Source organism: Gymnoscopelus microlampas, assembly GCF_963454915.1.
Source record: "Gymnoscopelus microlampas genome assembly, chromosome: 4".
NCBI lineage: Eukaryota > Metazoa > Chordata > Actinopteri > Myctophiformes > Myctophidae > Gymnoscopelus > Gymnoscopelus microlampas.
In genome coordinates, this window is record NC_139941.1 from 21,767,320 (window position 1) to 21,787,023 (window position 19,704).

Here is a 19,704-nt window from a genome sequence, read left to right on the forward strand (position 1 = left end):
ATTGGATACAATTGGTATCCCAACCTGAAAATGCTGAGCTGGAGAGTAACGGGAGTCTCCCCGTTACTGAACAAACACCTGTTCAGACAGGCATTTTCTTCATTTTATTTGCCCGCAGCTTTTTTGTGTCCTATCCTGTTAATAGATGTTTCAATGCTTATTTTATTAATTTGTTTTATATTGCCATGTTTTTATGTTTTAAACTTTTATGTTTAAGCACTTTGTGACCATCATTGTCTGTGAAAGGTGCTCGAAAAATAAAACGTACTTACTTAACTTATAAGAGTACTATAAGAATGTAGAGCTATTTAACAACAAAAAATATCACTTACCCTACCTTTAAAGTCAACATTGCTCAGACAGACCTACAGAGCATCTTATCTGTGCTACACATGAGAACAGGGGAACGCTGTCACATTGATGTTCTGTAAGACGCGCTACATTCCGCTTCCTCTCCTCATGATTCTCATTCAGTGGATCTTGTGGCATTTAAGTAAGCATCACTTTGAGTCAGGGAATCTCTTTTGATCACATTTCTATGTATTCTTTTAGACGAAAGTTGAGCATGTTTAACCTCACCAAATCATTGGTTATTGGCCAGGGTGCAGCGGTGTTCACAATCTGGGGGTGCTTGTCTCTGGGAGCCTGCCTGTGCCCCTTACATGATTGCCATCCAGTGGCCCATCAGGACAGACATGATGGAACCAATGACGACGACGATGCTGTTATAAATGGGACCGCTCGATGCGCCCCTGTAATATTCCATGTCTCCAGACCCCTCTGACTCGTAACCAGGCCTGGCGCCATAGCCACCACCACCACCATAGCGTGAGCCATAGCCGCCACCGTATCCTCCGTAGCCGCCACCGTATCCTCCATAGCCGCCACCGTATCCTCCATATCCTCCTCCATATCCGCCACCATAGCCGGGGCGACTCAGAGCAGAACCAATCAATGTTCCCCCTATGGCTCCTGCAGCAGCTGCCCCAGCTACACTCCCCGCGCTGGCACCGCTGCGCTGGACAGGCTGGACAGGCCTGTAGCTGCTGCTGCTTCTGCTTCCACCACCACCAAACCAACCGCCGCCGCGGCTGCCACCTCCACGGCCGAATCCACCACCACGACCGAAGCCTCCCCCACGCCCTGCCTCAGAGGCGGGAAAGTGAGTGGCAAGGAGCAGCAGGCATGTCATCACTGTGAGCACCAGTTTCTTCATGGTTTATTCCCCTGTAATGACAAAAGAGTAGCAAAGCTGTAAGGAGCTGCTCAAAATCTTTAGACCCACTGGAGAGTTGTCTGCTGCTCTCTGTATGTTTTAGGGATACAGAACTTACACACAACTTAATCACATATTGAGGAATCAAAGTCAAAGTGCCCTGACACCGTCCCTTAAAAAATGTGGATCACTGGCTTCCTTCGAAACAGGCCTGAAAAGGGGAGGAAGGTGATGGCATTCACTGCCAACAGTTTTTTTTGTCTTTTTCTACTTGTACATAAGTGTTTTATATTTATTGATTATATTGGTATTGGGGTTATTGTTTAAACCGCGGTGCTGGTGTCATTACGGTGATGTCAGTCATATCCATATATGGAGCCCTCGTGCTGGTGTCATTACGGTGATGTCAGTCATATCCATATATGGAGCCCTCGTCACTGCCCCCTGTCAGTCATGCCCAAAGATAGGGTCTATGATGTCAGGCCTGGATGTTTCGGTTAGCCCATATATGGAGCTTCCAGGAGGGGTCAATGATGTCAGACCTGAGTATGTCAGTTATCTCAATATATGGTGATGTCGGGATGTCATCTCCGTATATGGGGTTACGGGCCTCCTGAGCACGAGCTAGCTCGTGGTGGTATCCATTTATGACCAATGATGGCAAGTATGCTCTGAAATGTTGATGAATTGAATACCACAATGGAAACAAGTCCCTAGGACTTTTTTTATGTTATCCTTTTAGCTCAAATGTCTGACTGTACCTTGTGCTGTTTAAATTACTTCTAATAAAGTATTCCATCAATCAATCGATTCAATGTCACTATTCTGTGAAAGGTATCGGTCATAGAATTAGCTATTATGTAACCCCCCTATGGGGGATTACAGTACTGGGTCTCCCCTGTGGTTAGGGGCACATAAAGTGCACAGAAAAACAAACTGACTGGGATGTTCTCTTCACGGATTTAGCCCTGTATGGCTGATTATGTGGTATTTTTACTCTGCTTGCAAAGTGAACGTAAAGCAGCACACTGTTACACCTAATCCATCTTTATGAGACACACGTCTTACGCAAGTGCCACCACTTCGACAATAGAATCTGACCCAATGGCTGTCACAGGATCAGATACTGTAGCTTTCATAATCTCCAAGGCTCATAATTGGGATTTGCACTGGGTTAATCTGGTTCTGGAACTGTGGACTGGTATGCTGCAGTGGAGAGCACAGTGCTGTTGGATGTGCATTACATACCGTTGCAAATAAAAGTGGTCAATATGAATAAGATGAATGTGTACATAATAATAAAGCACCAAGCGCCATTTGGACCAAATATTATGACAACAAAATGTTCTGATGCTCAGAACAAAAGTTGTCATCATGACTTTCCTTTCCCTATGTGGAAAGCCAGATCAAATCGGTCTATCTCTGTTCTAAAAGAAAATTTGTGCCAATTGTCATGACAGATGAATTACTGTACACATCAACAACAAGTGGTGTGACATAATCTCCACAGTCATCATTGCACTGTGTACACATTGTAATCCATGACCTCTTACAAGGCGCCTCGAGCTATAATTATACCGGGACACTTGGCCGTAATCCCATGGGACTATAGAGATTATAGACTGTTGTTCAGACTCAATCAGAGAAATAACCCTTTTAAAAAAATTAATGAATGGAAATTGGGACACCGGAACTGTCCGTCTGTCTCCACACCATCAATAAGTTGTCTGGTGTCTACAAAGTATAACCCTCAATGTTAATTTAACTGAAAAGTAATACATAATTTTTTTTTTTTTTAAATGTACACAGTTAAATAAACACTGAGAATTGTACTGTAAGGGAATGAGGTTCTATTCAGCTCAGCAATAGACAAAGTGAATGCCAACAGTATTTAAAAGGACATTACATGAAAACAAGAGCTATATACTGTATACACACTGTATGATACATCCATACATTACACACACGACAAGTGTGAGTTATACAATCAATAACTTCTTGATATGGCAATTCTTATAGAAATAAGGAATCATTTATGTGACATGGAGAAGTACAGTACCATAAAAATTAAAACTGCTTTATCTGTAGGGCAGTTACAATTACCGTATTACATAATAGCCTAATCACAATTACTTGAGATAATCGCAATTATTTTGCATGAGCGTCATCGTTTCCATGTTGAAAAATATTCATGCATTTTCCAAACATATTTCCACTATTTCTTTAAATATTATATATATCATTATTTATATATTTAAGTTATTTGTCATATCTGTTTGGTTTACAAAGCTTAAAAAGGAGAACAGAAATATAATTTTATTTAATTTAATATTTTCCAATGGTCAATGCCCCCCAAAAAGCGTTAATCGCAATTATTTAAGACAATTAATCGTCATGTAAAAGTTCATGATCATGACAGCCCTACTCATCTGCAAACATCATCCATACCAATGTAAAAACATTTTACCTGTTGATTGGACTGGTAGAGATAACAGAAGTGTAATCCGGATGATTATGATGTTCTTTGTTTTTCACCAGGGCCGAGTCAAGTGGACAGCGTGTGAGCAGCACTGGTTCGTCTGACAGTCTGAAGAAAGTTGTTTCAGGGACAGCCTATTAACCTCCACACCATCTCATTCAGGTAGGGGATCACTCCATCTCAGCTTGCCTCATTGGCTGGGCAATGACAACGGTAATGGTCATCCTTTCTGTAAGCCAGTGTCCCACCCACAAGAAACATAAACAGCTCTGTGTGTATCTATTCTTGGTCAGATTCTAATTGGATGTATTATTAGAACCCTGGCCCACTCAAGTAAAAGACGTAAAAGACAATCATCAAATCTTATCACAAAGCTGTGACTAATTCGATTTTTTTTCCACTATTGTATATCAATGTCTGGTAATACTGTATATGCTATCCATCCATCTACATACGCTGTGGTATTATATCATTTCAAATGAAACAACAAAGATAAAGTGCTATTACATAACAGTGGTATTGCGGTCTTAACCCAACGGCTCAGATGCTCGGGGACAAGCTTAAAAAACTAAACAGCTTTTCTGATGATACTGTACATTTTTATTAAATCACAATCATCATAAAAAAGCTACATTTTCAAAAAATTGCCTTTGTGTTATTGACATCAAGAGAGACAAAGATTCATTCAAGATCTGTTCTTTTGTGAATTAAAAGATACAAAAACTCTTCAGGAAATACATAAGCATGCTCGCGCAAAGAATACACACATTCGACTTCATGAACACTCCTCAACTGCTGTGCCATTTCTGAATATACTACACTGTGTTCCATGAGAGTATTATCATTTATGCATGTCTACTGGACAGACACATGAAATTGTACAGAGACAGACATACTCTCCTGAAATGCTCGCTCGCTCACTCACTTACACGCAACATTCCATCATTGTAATAATGATTGATCATTCATCAAAATAATTCACAATCTTTTGGGACTACCCTCCTGTATCTGCTTTGTGCTTCATTCTCTATTAGACTTGAACTCAAATCCAGAATTGTTGTTAAAGTTCCATTTGAATGTCCATAGGAAAGACATCTGAGCACAGACACAATTGTTACTATCTAAGGCTTGACTTATACTTCGTTATGTACGGTGTAGCATGTGCAAAAAATAGCCGTTCTACAAGCTCAAAACGCTTGTAAGAGCAGCTATTTCCGACTCGCGACACCAGCTCACACCAAGGTATAGATCAGGCTTAAGTATGAAGGAATTGACAGGAACAACAAATGCTCATATCTTCAGTCAGTCACTCTACACAGCCTGCCATGACCACTGTGCTAAATGTATCCGTCAACAAAATGTCTAGGCTGTACGCTCCATTCAATTCCTTTAACTGCAGGAGCAAACAAGTTTTCCAACGACCACGTATGTAAAGATGGAAGCCCGTCTGATGTGAAGCCAACGATAAGAATATGTCATAAGAATATATTTTTTTTAAATGTAAGTTGTTCTTTTTGCTATAGTGCAAGAAGCCTAAATCATCCCACGGTGGAATGTGCCGATAGGCCATGGCCAATCTGTAAGGTTTCCACCTTCACATTCTTGGTCGAGGGTTAAAACCACACTGAAGTAAAGCATGGCCATCTAGCTACTTCCCTGATAATTCCCATTGTATTTCTTTTAAACACAAAAATAGCTTCACAATATTTTTTTATCATCGTTTTTGCCTGGGACAATGCTGAGAGACAGGCACTTCACCAACACCAAATGATACTGCATGGATGGCGTGCAATAAGTATGGTATAGGTCGTCGGTTATCACATTTTGTATTAAGAGGTCCTGTAGCCTGGTTCCAGTCCCTGAATCGCTAGCCACGCCCATATAAAAAATAATTCTGGCGATTCAATAATGGACTGAAACGAAACGAAATGCAGGAATGACTGTCAGACTAGAGGTACTGTGCTTTAAGTCAGGACTGCTCAGGAGCAGAACAATGCAGGGCTCCAGAGTCCATGCACCCATAGATCTGTCCAGTGCAACCATTTTCATTGGTCGCACTAGTGCACCTTACATTTAGCAGGTCAGTCTATGTGTCTGTATGTATGAATGTGTGTGTGGGTGCACCGGAATGATATACTGGTGCACCTATTTGAAAAAGTGAGGCGCACTAGTGCAACCAACTAAAATGTTAGTCTGGAGCCCTGCAATGAGCTCAGAGTGAAAGAATGTAAACACCATATGTGTTTGTAGAGGCAGACAAACAGCAAAACAAGACTGTCCTTAAACAGAGTGGGTCAGAACCAGTGCTCCATACAAACCCATATGAAAAGTGCCAGGAATGAATTTCAGCTTAGTCATCATGGTACCATTATTGCTAAAGAGGTTATTATTAACAACATGCAAACAATTCTAAAGTTTGTGGTTGTGCTCGTCAGGGTACAGTGGAGACAGACAATAATCAAGCCTAATTCATGTTTTGACATGCAACCCGTGTAACTCGACAAGAATAATAGATTTTCAATTATTTTCATCAAGTGAGAAGGATGTCTGACAAAGCATACATTAGGCTTCATGTTAAAGTATATGGCTAAATGGTGAGGATAACAGAAGACCCATGAGGAGCAAGACATTCAAAAGACAGAAGAAATGTTCATTGGAATGCATACATTGCTTCCTTATCAGGTGATCCTTGGTCAGTCTCTCTTTGTAGATGGTTTGAGGTGAACGTGGGTCTCTCTGAAATCTTGTTTTTGCAGGTAGTGAGCCGAGTCAGGATATTAAAAGGAGGAATCCTCTCCAAAGAGCGGATTACATACAGGTTGTGGCCTCTGGAAGACGGCGGAGCTCCTTCTCGATGATACATCGCAGGTAAGTATACCTGTGAACACATGTAGAGAAATGGAGAGATAGCAAAGATGAAACTTATGTGAGTTGGACAACAAATTCAGACCTCTTAAGCTTGAGTTATACTTGGATGAGCATCGTCTCACACACCGAAATTAATAGATCTACAAGATGCACTCTAATTATTTGACAACTTTAGTTATGATTTAGATAATTAATACAAGAAAACATACATTAACTGATGAATTATGAAGTATTATAGGTTAAATGACCATTTCACAGCTGAAAGAAGCTGCAGTGAGTGCATTATTTGTCGAGGGAAAGAGTATTCATATTTTATATTGACACCCTATGACTGGAAGAAATAATGTAGAAGTACAGTATGTCTTCCTCTGGATTGCTTTCCACAGTATATTACTCCCAACTACCAGCACTCCCTTCCAAAGCCACTCCTAGCCAGGGGGGAGAACTGAGAACATACGCATGCATATTGACTGTTGAGGTCTTTCTCTCTTGGATGTGTTCATGGAGTGTACACACGCACACACACCCTGTCAGGCTGTACTAAAATGTCAGGGGTGAGAGAGGGGTGTGGTACCAAACAAAAGCCAAACAAGAGTTTGGCTTTTGTTTGGTATTTCAAGTCAAGTCAAGTCATCATTATTTATATACCACATTTAAAAACAACAGCCGTTGAGCTGGCTCTCATTAGTTCATTATTATGCATTTGTTCTAACCTGTATTAAGTAAATAGTCATTGTATTATGTCTGCAAATATTAGTGCCCTTAGAATGCTTAGCTGGTGTTTACATATCTTCTAAAGTTATTGTGTGAGTGTCACGGAGCCCTTCACCGTGGAGGTGCTGGTACTAGAGGCTGAACTACATTTTGTGTAGTTTGACTTGGAGACACCCTCTGGGCTGGGCATGGGGCTGGTCTGACTGGAACTGAAGAACTGAGATTTAATTCTGTGATGTCACAGGATTTAAAATCAAGTAAAAAAAACTCTACAAAAAAGAAAAAAAAGAACACTGCCACATCATTTTTGTCTTAAACGTCATTTGGGTAATAAGAAATCTGTGAAGTGGCCGTTTAAGCTACCCAGCAGCACATAAAGTAATGCATTTTACCAGGTGCAATATTAAAGTGATTTTCACATGAATGTATAATTACAATCCAATTATATGACTGTGAAATGGACCCTATTTTTACTTTGGTACTCTAAACATATTTGGATGACCATACTTTTGTACTTTTACTCAAGTACAAGTTTGAATACAGGATTTGTTCTTGTAACAGGGTTAGAGAGTATTTTTTACTTGTTTTAAAAAACAATCTGAGAACATCCTCCACCACTGTACAGCCAAGTAGCCTCGTTCCCAGCCTCACTCATCTGCGAAGAGAAGAGCCTGGTCACGACCTAAAGCAGAGAGTGTCTATAGGGCAGGACTTCCGTCGTACGTGTTTCCCCTGGAAACGATATTTTTCGACCAATCACAACACTCATTTCATTCACAGATAATGTAAACAGATTTGTAAAGCATCAACGTCATTTCCTTGGGCGGTACTTCCGCCAAATTCAACCACTTCCGGTTGTCACTTCCTAGACAACCAACAGCCCAGGTCTTGCCCAGCGTGACAGCCAAGGGAGTGCACTCAGCAGCAGCTGTACCTTCTCTTGAGTTTCTGCACCTCCCGATCCTCCTCCTCCTTCAACTTGGTAACGAAACTCTGCAGGACAGGCATCTCAAATTTGATGTATTGTGCCACCTGGTGGAGGTTAGGGGAAATGTCATGACAACGCACAAACAATTTTGCTTCCTATATCTGTGCACTCAGGGTCAAGTCAGTTGGCCCTTCATGGAAATACCTACATCATAGGTGACTTCTTCTCCCAGGTCTGGTTCCATGAGGAAGACCCTGCAGACCTGCTCACACGGACCTTGCATCACCCTCAGTACCAGAGGATAGTCACTACGCTTCAGCTTCACACGCTCTAAAATATGGACATGAACAGAACATAACAAACAAGAAAACATCATCTGCAAACCTCTGGAACAGGCCATCAATGTTTTTATTTAGTCACCATTACACTACTGTAACTCAGTAAAAAAAGCTGTGTCCTTCTCTTGTGCAACTGCTAGACTGTTAACCAGTTCAAAGAGACATGACCATATCACACCCATCCTTGTTTCTGTACACTGGTTTTGACTGATGCTTGTATTGACAAAAATACATATACTGTACATGAACATATATTTAAGGATATTGTGTACTTAATTATCTGTCAAAAAGATAAGAAACACTGTGAATTTTAGATTTATTTACATTTTAGATATGTTAGATAGATTTATTTACATTTTAGATATCTTCAGGTAGTGCCATCTTGGTATATCTTAAAACTCAGGCCCAGGCATCAAAGCTTTGGAATGCCCTGCCTGAGGGTAAAAATAAGTGGGGAAAAAAATAATCTTGTACTGTAAAGCACTTTGCAACGTTGCTTCAAAAAGCTCTACACAAATAAATTATTATTATTATTATTATTATTATTATTATTATTATTATTATTATTATTATATGCAGCACTTACTTACATTTAATGTGTGATTCCCCTTTTGTCTCTACATCAACATGCCTATAGAGCACCGCAGTCTGACGTAATTTACGCTTTCTACCTGACGATTCTAAGATAAATTACTTCCGTGACCCAGGGGATGAACAAGTGACGTCAGGACTTTGGTACTCTATAGATGAAGATTAAAGAGAGTACTCTTAGTTTTTTTAAGGTATGTTTTGGGTCTTTTTCTGCCTTTATTTATAGTTAGTAGTAGAGATGGACAGGAAACAGGGGGAGAGACATGCAGCATGCGCTGTAAGGCTACTTATGAGCCTAGGTGCCTGGACCACAAGGCCAGTGGTCCGGGCCAGAATACTCTTTGTTTAAGGAAAATTGCCAAAGAGAATTGAGCATAGAAATTTCAGATGAGACATGGGAGGACTGTATCAATAATATACACCGTAGCTCTATCAATGTGAGGCTTTCTCTGATTCAATTTAAGATTGTTCATAGATTGCACTTTGATTGCACTTTTCCCCAACTAAATTACACAAAATATTTAAAGATTCTTCTCCCATGTGTGGAAAGTGCTCCATAGATCAAGGGACTTTGTCTCATCAATTCGTTCAATGCCATGAGTTGCAACTAACCATTTGATTTTCTGGCTAAAGCTTATAAGAGAGACTTCCCCCCTGCCCCATTAACCACACTTTTTTGGGTGGTGGAACCGGGATGAGTTGACACTGCTGGCCAGGAAACTAATTCTTCAGGCCTGGAAATCGGAGAATCCTCCAACAATCAATATGTGGCTAAAAGAGCTGGGAGGTATGCTGCATCTGGAAAGAATTAGATTTACCCTGTCAAATAAAGAGCCCCTATTCCAGAAAATCTGGTCACATTGATCTGCTTGATGAGTTGAAGTGAGTGAGCACAGTGTTGTGCTGCCCCCTAGTGTACATTTTCTATACCTGTCAAATATGTTTGTGATGCCATAGACCAATTATTTGTTTACTAACATTGAGCCTGGACGCACAGGTGATTGTTTCACGCAATCAATTCCCAACCTGTTTCGGGGTGCACTGGTTTCAGCACACCCCAACCCCCTCTTGTGTGTGTTGGCTAGTGAGACGCGTCCTAACGAGACCTGATATAATGGGTTATAATGCGTCATACTGGCTGCACGCAGCCAGTATGACGTCGTCTGTTAAGGGGTCTATTGCTTGCGATATTGTTCGTGTAGCCCTCTGAATGTGGTATCGCCATCAGGCGTATGTTCTTGTATATTGTTTGGTTTTGTTATGTTTTGTGTCTTTTTCATTTTGGTTTGTTTTTGTCTTTTTCTATATCATATAAGTTTTGTTTTGTGGTATATTTTGTATCTGTTAAATCCTGTGTTTGTTTTTATTCTTGAAAATACCTTTGAATAAGGAAAACTTGCAATAAACAGATGTAAAAAAAAACAACCCAGAGTACTCTAACAAACGCTACCTAAAATAAACACTCACCTCCACTCGTATGAACAAGGTAGAGGGCAAAGTCATCCGGGCTGTTCTCTATCTTGAACTTGTTGAGGAGGACCCGTAGCACCTGAGGTGTGGTCATGTCGCTGTTTATCCGAACATTAGTCACAGAGCCGTAGGCAGGAGTGAACACTGCTGTCTGAGAGAGGGGGACATTTACATCTGTTAGTGTTATACAACTTCAGTGAAATGCTGGGGGGAAAAGGACATTATTTCAAATCCTCAATTTTGAAGGAGATTAGGATTAGTGTTTCATGTTAGGGTTTGAATTAACGCTAGATTAAAGTTTGTGTAAGTGAAATGCGTAGGGCTAGGCATGTAATGATGAAGGTTAGGGGTTAGGTCTTAAGGATACAGTAGGTACAGTAGTACAGTACTTAATAGATATTAAAGATATGTCATACACTAACACATGTTTTGTCGTTGTGTGTATGTGTGTGTGGTATCTATCACCTTATGGTTATAGAAGTGTCCATTGATGGAGAAGCGATGTCGCCGTATCCTCCTCTGGTCGCTAGGCGACCGTCGCTGGCCACGCCTCAGAACCCCAGCATCACTCTTTGTCCTCAAGAGTTGGGCGGAGCTCTCATAGTCCTCTGTCCAATCAACACATACCAGTCAATAACGTTACTCTTAATAACCGACAGAAAAGGAAAAAACTTGAGTTGGGAAAAATAAATCTGAAGAATAATTAAATATCTGGATATATCACTTTGTTAACCAAGGACTCATGTATTTGTTAATTATCTGCTAAGCACCAATTTGTTTTAATTTCGTGATAACGGGTAACTTTTTTAAATGACACAGTCCTCCTCTACATAATTTAATTCAATTTGTCTTTAGGACATACAGCATTCAGTAATCCAAATTACCGTTGATTTAATTGACCAAATCCACTAAATTTGGTGTCACATTAGTGAAATAACTTTGCAGTTGGCCTTTGTTTCACACAGATGCAGTTAGACAACTTGTTTACAGGCCACCAAACCAAAAATGTCACACATAAAATCTTTTTCGATAAAACCCTTGAGGTCAACACTGTTAAAGCAATATCTTTTGCTAATTCACCCCCTACACTGTTGTACCCCATACATCACTGAATGTACTGATGTACACATGATGTGTCAGCATTCCATTTCACTTTTGCATTCTAACAAAAAATAGGGCTGGGCAATATACTGATACTAGAGGTACGGGCCACTATGCGGCCTTCACATCTGGAGTTTGGGGCGCTACGGCCCTCACACCTACATCACACCGCCGATGTCATCAGTATATGCCCATATATGGGCATGCCCCCTTTTGTGCCTATATATGGAGCTGAATAATTTGTTTGCACCTGATGCCATGACGACACATTGAGGTTAGACAACACACTCCATATAGACGTAGCGTTGGGCGTAGCTGCATTGGGAACTCCTTATTTGGTTATGGCTGAGTCATAGTGACATGAGCATGATGATGTGGTCCTACCATTAGACAATTTTAATATCCACAAGTTTCCAGGGGAGTGGGCGTCAGTTCCGGTTGTAGGCTATACATATGCAGTGCCTCCGCCGGATATGTCCCCCACCAGGCCTGTGCATAGGGCCTGTGCCCCAGTAAATTCCCGCGGAAACAGATGGATAAGGGTAGGATTATGTTGAAATTGTGACATGAGACTAGATATCACTAGGGTTTTTGGAATATGAGAAAAAACAAGACGATCCGGGCACTCTAGTAAAAACGGAGGAAATGTCTTTATTATTGATACAAGGAAACTGCCAACATGTTTCGACCTCGGAAGGGCTTCATCAGGGCGAAATGAATATGACAGACAGAAAAACTCATTAAATAGTGCTAGAACACGTGAGAACAGCTAAGCAATTAGAGAATTGTGTCCAAATTGCAATCAATCAGCAAGACTTGATTGGTTGTGCCTATGCCTATGTAATTACCACCTATTAACCGCTAGGTACCCACGCCATGTGCATTTGGACACTTGTTAATTGTCTAATTGCTTAGCTGTTCTCATGTGCTCTAGCACAATTTAATGAGTTTGTCTGTCTGTCATATTCATTTCGCCCTGATGAAGACCTTCCGAGGTCGAAACATGTTGGCAGTTGCCTTGTATTAAAAAAGGCTTTTCCTCCGTTTTTACGCTTGACAACTTTTAACCATTTTTCACCTGTGAGCACCGGGTTGTCCCGTTTTCTCTAGGGTTTAAAAAAAACAAAAAAAAACATAAAAGGTCAAAATATATTATTATTACAACATCGATAGAGATATTTGGTCAAATATATTGTGATATTCTATTTTGTTGACATTGCTCAGCCTTACAAACCCACCTTCTGTCTCATCTTCCTCCACCGCATTGTCCTCTGCTGTCACTTCCACCGTGGGAACGTTCTGCTGTGTCTGCTGTTGACCCTCTGTGTTATTGGTGGACCTTGGAAGAGCCAGGACGCAAGAGAGGAGCAGGAAGGAGAACAAAATATAAACTGACGAAGCTAAGCACATGTAAACAAATCCTAGATTCATGACCTTTCTAATATATGCAAGGACATGAATAGGATTGTTTACCCCACTGGTAACCTTGGATTTAGGTCATTCCAACACAGAAATGACCTGTGCCTATTCTCTCAAAGAGAGGGACGTATCAGATTTCAACCTGTCAAACTGCATACCCATTAGGCCTATTAGCAGAGGCGTCATTTTAGGAAAAAGAACTGAGGATGGAAAAAAGGGACAATTTAAGCCCTATTTAAAAAGAAAATAGTGAAACAAGAAGATCTACAAGCTCACAACGCATCACACTATTTTAGCTACTTAAAAAAGAAAACTGAAAGCGGAAAAAAGGCACATCTTTGAAAATGTTCTCCTATAATGGACATGCCCAACATAGGGACACCAGGTTGAAAGTGGCTAATGAATGTATGGTTGCAGACAAGAAAACATGTCTGTAACATATGTGTTACATGTCACGTTTAGATGATTGGGTGTGGATTGAGATGCACTCAGTGTTGATCTAAATGTTGATTAATGTGAATGTGTCTGAATGTGTGGTTAAATGACGCCCCTGCCTATTAGTCTGGGAAGACTAGACTTGAGCTGATCTGTGTCAATGGGCTCAGAGCCTATTGACACAGATATGGACAGTGCTACCCTGGGGACAAAACACAAATTGAGACCTGACACGGATGATCATCAGAAGTTCAGTAAACACTCTGGAAATCTGCAGAGCTTCCATTACTTATTCTCTCTTTTTGGTGTTAAAACCGCTACACAATGAGATAATGCCAAGATTACAAAACAAAATTCTTTGGCTTTATGATCATTTCTTGTAAGCCCCCTCTTGATCTATAGCTGCGCTCATTGACCCACTACACTTCTCTAAAGTATTTCCGGTAAGTGGGGTGTAACTGGAGACATCTCCTTACCCCTGACAGTCCAGAGCACAGCCAGAGTGCCAGGAGGTGGAGGATGGAGGCGGACGGATTCGTTCATGGTCATCCTGCATCTGAAGCCGGATTGGCCGACGTAGGCCCCAGGAGATGTTGAGTAAGCCCTCAACAATCAACTCCCCCTCTTCCTGTTATGGAACGGAGCTTTGATCAATACACACACACACACATACATGCACATATCGTGAGTGTATGTATAGAGATAGGCTCAGCTATGCATTTGTGCGTGCACACGTACACACAGTTATTACCCCTTTGGGGAGGTTGAATTGCTAATGAGACAGTGTGCTGTGGGAGCATGTTATGAAGGATGGGGTTGAATGAAAGCTGGACAAACAATAAAACAGTCGGAGACATTCAGACGCTTCAGTTGAGCATGAGATCACACACACACACACACACACACACACACACACACTCTTAGTCTCGCAACGGAAAAACTATTTCTATAAAGTATAAATCACCCTTTATACCCACTTCTCTGTGCCTTAGCTGCAGGTTCTGTCCTTCATAGTAGAGGTTGTATGTCTTCAGGTGTGTAAGGACAGTTGCCCTGGAGACAGAGATGTGTTACTGTGCAGATTTGAGAGTGAAGGAACAGTCCTTCTTCCTCTACCTCACACTGCCCACACTGAAACAGCTTTATTAGTAGCGCCCGACCGATATATCGATCTGAACGATACATCGGCCATTATTTTACAACATCAATATTTTTTTTTACCGCTTTCAACCTTTCCGGGGAGGTCATTCTTGGTGAAAATGTTCAAAAGTTAAAAAATAAATAAATTGTTGGCCATTTCTTATTATGTTCGGGCAAACAATTTTCAAATTTTTCAATTTTCAATCAGTTTAACCCCTTTATCCATATTTTATACTTTGACTATTCAAAAATAGCTTGTATATCTACTATTTTTGAAAAATCATGAAAATTTGTGCAAATCTTTGAATATATACTTTTAAAGCGAACATTTTAACTCAAATTCTTCTGGGGGGGTCCCTGGAACAAACTATTTTGATATGGGGGTCCGCGGCCCCCATATGGCCAAATGCTTATCATTTTGGGGGTCCTTGACATGAAAAAGTTTGAGAACCACTGCTATAAGACACATAAATCACATCGAGCATGTGTGCAACAATGCATGTCTGGAAATACACTGTAAAATCCTGAGTGTTACTTTAACTCAGAGTGTATAACTGTAACCAAATGGACTTTTACAAATGAATTAATTAACGCAGAGGATTTTTACTGTGCATGCAGTATCAACATATATGTACAGCACACACACACACACACACACACACACACACACACACACACACACACACACACACACACACACACACACACACACACACACACACACACACACACACACACACACACACACACACACACACACACACACACACACACACGAGCAAAACGATTTTCCCTTGTGGATAATAAAGGACATCTAATCTAATGTATTTTGTGCAGAGCAAAGCATATAGTACAATATAGTACAATTTGTGTCTGCATTTTGTGCATAAGTGTCACGTGGGTCTTTGTGCGTGCAAGCTCTGTGCGCAGTCCTTCTCCTTACTTGCTGATGAACTTGTTCTCTCCGATCTGAACCCCGTCCTGCACGTCATCCATTTTCAGACAGCATGAGAGGGAAGCGGCTGAGAGACAAAGGGACAACAGAGAGAGAGAGAGTGGTGGTGAGTTGGAGTCCCATGACTCCTCATGACCGGCAAGTATGCGGCCGAGGGCATCACCATTCACCACACAGTAAAATCCAGAGTGTTGATACTCCTAGCTCAATTGACAATCCGGATTTGACTGTGTACATCGAGAGGGAGACGAGACCAGTGGGCTTTCAGAGAAGTGGAAAGTGATCAGAGGAAGGGAAGACAAAACAGACAGTAAAGTGTAATTGACAAATCATATGTATACTGGTTCTGTCATCTAAACGTCTTGCTCTGTCACACTGAAGACACCGATCAAGTCCTGGGAGTCCCAGAATAACAACTACTCTACTATTACTGCACACTTAACCAACCCACATCTCTCCATTCTCATCCTCTAATCACTGAATGTTCTCATTCTAGTCCTCTAATCTGGGACTATTTTAGATGAGAGACACCAGGGGAATGCAATTCACTGCCTGGTAGAATAGATAGAACAGTAGCAGTGGTTAGAAATGCTTATCCAACCCGAGGACAGAGGTGGATAATCATTGCTTGCAAAGAAGTCAGGAACATTACGGGTGTGATGGAACAAGACAGCTGCTCTCCCTTCCTCTTCTTACACTTACTTCCTTTTTTCTTGAACCCTCTCCTTCTCTCTCACACACACACACACACACACACACACACACACACACACACACACACACACACACACACACACACACACACACACACACACACACACACACACACACACACACACACACACACACACACACACACACACACACACACACACACACACACACAGGCATTCTGCCATCACCCTTTAGAATTTTCCTTCCTTCGCAGTCACACTTGTGTATCCATGGAGAGTGTGTGTGTGAGAGAGAGAGATCTTCCGGAAGGGAAGGAACAGGTGCAAAGCACATGGGCCAAAGCCTTTCAGTTGCTTACACATTTATCCGAGTTAACCATACAGTAGTTAAGAAATGTCAAAGACACGTCACACATGCAGGCCATTACACTTAACGTTGCCCCACTTTCACAATGCCTCAATGAGACCGCAGCTGAAGGAAGAAATTTGGGAGATTGACTGAATCGGCATACTAGACATTTTTAAAAGCTTACCGTACTGAAGACTGTGTGGTCTTGGTCGGCCACTGGTGAGAGGGAGAACCAGATGTGTGTAGAGAGGTAAAGAAAGAATAAAGAGATGAGAGATGGCGTGAGCCAGACGTTAGTATCCTCAGGTATGAGCAGCTATATCATCCACGGTTTGGAAAGATTTGTCTCTTAACAGATTCTAGGGCTTTTCCATACAACTAGCAGAGGTAACGAGGAGAGCTGGTGTGTTTAAAGGAAGAGCTCCCCTTCCGTTAATCACTTCCTCCTTTACTGAGTCATTCACACAGGAAACTGACTGACTTCCTCAATTGGAACAACACTTTACAAATGCACATGCAAACAAACCCTAACGGACCCGGGCAGAGACGCAGATGCAGCCCCATGTGGTCCCTCTCCAGGACTTCCTATAACAGTATAAACGTCTCAGAGCGCCTACATACAACATCCTCAACAATGCATGCTCTATTCTCCACAGCACCGCTGTAAACAAAGACAACCCACTGACGCGCTGAAAGCTATGACAGGCTTAAACGCACTGTGCTGATAAACACAGGTCGTTGTCAATCTCTGACACTAACGAGTTTTGTAATTGTGGCCAGATGAAATATTAAACGCCAATCAGCCTCACCCAGTGTTGTGCTCTATCAATATTTCAACGCCCATATTAGGACCTGTCAAGCCCACAAACACGCATCATTGACCGAGACAATGAGATGCATTAGTCTTTAATACCATGGTCTTGGTCAAGGTCAGTGGTGCTCGGAGACTCGTTAATGGGTTGTGCTTGTGGTCTGAGACCAATACAGTCCTGCTGTCATACGTAAACAATGTTGTATCTGTCTTGAAACGGGTCACAAGAACAGCTGGGTTTCAAGGGTCAAATAAGGTGTCATTTGATAACAAAATTCTAATCCTCTCCTAAGTTCCATTATGTCCCTGATAAAATGCTATAATCTTATAAGGACTGGAATGTTCAGGGACCAAGCCAAATAGTTTCAAATCAGCACTTTAAAATGGCGGTGGCACTTTCTTTTTTTAAAGTTAAAAAACAAAACGAGTACAAGGGTATCCAATAACCATAAGATGTCAAAAGTACTTTTTAGATCCTGTGCAGTGGAAGTGATATGCTATCTCTAGTAGACAGTCACAGGGTGTTTTTAGTTTGAAGCTGACTTGTAGATTACATTTTGAGACATTCTGAGCCAGGCTTGATCCAACCCCAGAACATGGGAGAGCAGGGCTCTGTTCTAGGTTCTAGACTGGAGGGAGTCCAAATATAGATCTTAGTTATCCTGTATTCCCCTGCAGCAGCTCATTACAGCGGCCAGTCCACAACCTCTCTCTTGGGTTCACTCTCTCTTTTGCTTGTTTGTTTCATGTGAGACTATTCCTTCCCTAGGATACTAGGATCCAATTTCTTCTTTTCTCCCCTCTTCGTGGAGTTGTATTTCCTCCTTTGTCTGCTGCTTTTTATGTCCCGTATTGCCTGTGATCTCTCTCTGCAGTTGGCCTTTATCTCCTTTTCTTGTGAGAGACTGGATCACCACGCTATCAAAACTCATGACCACAATTTCCCGACTTCCTCCCCCCACATCACCCTGTCTTTCTCAGACACACATGCACACTTGTTTTCTGCCCTCTCTGCCTCTGAACCTCTGTTAACTGCTTTGGTTTTGGGGGGTGGGGGGGGTGAATAAAAGTCCAAACCTTCACTGCCTGCCTTCCACCCCCACCTTTCTTCAGCTTCAATGTTCTGTTCAGCCTCTATGCCTGCCTCACTATTGTTATCATCGTCATAGCAACCCCACAAAACATCTGAGATCCAGCAACTCAGGAATAATTGTGCCAAAATAGTGTGCATGCTTTCCCTTTATCCCCTAGGCCGTTTTGTTGTTATTAAAACTGCATGTGCCTTGATCTCCAGTCTAAATCTGGCTCCCAGCTTCTCCACGTCATGCTGAAACTGTATCCCCTATTAATGATTAAAACTAAAGACCAATACATTATGAATTCTCTCATGACTTTGGAGTGGAAAATGTGTCCCTTCTGCTTGGCAGTTTACCGCTTAAGTTTAACAGAAGGTTATGGCCATAAGTACTCCCTTGTGTGTCTGTGTAGACAAGAAGAATCCTACTGTTATGCAATCTGTTCAGACTCTTCTTTAGACATAGACAACTGCAGCCTTCGCAGAGACAGAGTACATTTATTTTAGAGAAACCCTTCATGTAAACTTGAGCATTTGTGAGGATATTGATTTTTTGATGTTGATGAATTGAATACATAGGACCTCAATGGAAACAAGTCCACAAGGACTTTTTTTGTGTAAATCCTTTAAGTGTATAACTGTACCCGTGCTGTTTGCATTTCTGTCTAATAAAATATTCAATTCAATCAAGCATGTGGATCATATTATTGAAACGGCTAAAGTGCTTTTTTATTTTATTTGTGCCATTAAATTCCATTTGTGCAACGCAAGGATCTTGATCCCAGTTTGTCGCGCAAGCAACCACGATATAGATACCGATGATAAAATCTCTTGGTGATCATATTATTCGTGACTCGAAACATAATGGAAGTGCTTCTTCTTTCAGAGATTTAGCCCGTTTATTAGCCATTGAAATCTGGAATAACGGACTATACTTACAGAGCCGCTTCTGTCTTGGGAGTCGGCGATTCTTGTCGAGTTTAATAATGTTGTCTGATCACAGAACTGGGCTTGTATGTGCAGCACGCGTCTTGACTGTACACAGTCTACATACGGTCAACTGGCTGCTTCTCTTTCTGCTGCCGGAGACAATCAGCAGTGTTGCCAGGTTTTGTGAGAAAACAAAGCAACCAGTCTATGA

The 19,704-nt window shown here is 41.4% G+C and overlaps 2 protein-coding genes across 2 annotated transcripts; both read right to left on the reverse strand.

Annotated features, from left to right (window-relative positions):
- Nucleotides 1-211: 211 nt before the first annotated feature.
- sprn2 (shadow of prion protein 2) lies at nt 212-3,967 on the reverse strand. Its single transcript, XM_084054332.1, has 2 exons — nt 3,684-3,967; nt 212-1,227 (listed from the first exon to the last, which is right to left on the reverse strand). The coding sequence occupies exon 2, from the start codon at nt 1,214-1,216 to the stop codon at nt 659-661; it is 558 nt and encodes a 185-aa protein (XP_083910458.1). The 5' UTR covers nt 1,217-1,227; nt 3,684-3,967; the 3' UTR covers nt 212-658.
- A 305-nt stretch (nt 3,968-4,272) lies between these two features.
- Nucleotides 4,273-19,636, reverse strand: rassf2b (Ras association domain family member 2b). Its single transcript, XM_084055027.1, has 11 exons — nt 19,503-19,636; nt 16,862-16,893; nt 15,643-15,721; nt 14,537-14,612; nt 14,036-14,187; nt 12,944-13,044; nt 11,070-11,212; nt 10,602-10,755; nt 8,414-8,535; nt 8,212-8,309; nt 4,273-6,573 (listed from the first exon to the last, which is right to left on the reverse strand). Exons 3-11 carry the CDS (start codon nt 15,693-15,695, stop codon nt 6,504-6,506), a joined length of 969 nt encoding a protein of 322 aa, XP_083911153.1. The 5' UTR covers nt 15,696-15,721; nt 16,862-16,893; nt 19,503-19,636; the 3' UTR covers nt 4,273-6,503.
- Nucleotides 19,637-19,704: the final 68 nt, after the last annotated feature.

What these genes read in the sequence shown, in the direction of transcription:
- sprn2 (XM_084054332.1), bottom strand. Translation starts at nt 1,216, where the DNA reads ATGAAGAAACTGGTGCTCACAGTGATGACATGCCTGCTGCTCCTTGCC.
- rassf2b (XM_084055027.1), bottom strand. Translation starts at nt 15,695, where the DNA reads ATGGATGACGTGCAGGACGGGGTTCAGATCGGAGAGAACAAGTTCATC. An exon ending in GACACTTCTATAACCATAAG is followed by an intron (nt 10,756 to 11,069) that starts GTGATAGATACC and finishes CCCCTCTCTCAG; the next exon opens with ACAGCAGTGTTCACTCCTGC. An exon ending in CCTTGTTCATACGAGTGGAG is followed by an intron (nt 8,536 to 10,601) that starts GTGAGTGTTTAT and finishes TCCATATTTTAG; the next exon opens with AGCGTGTGAAGCTGAAGCGT.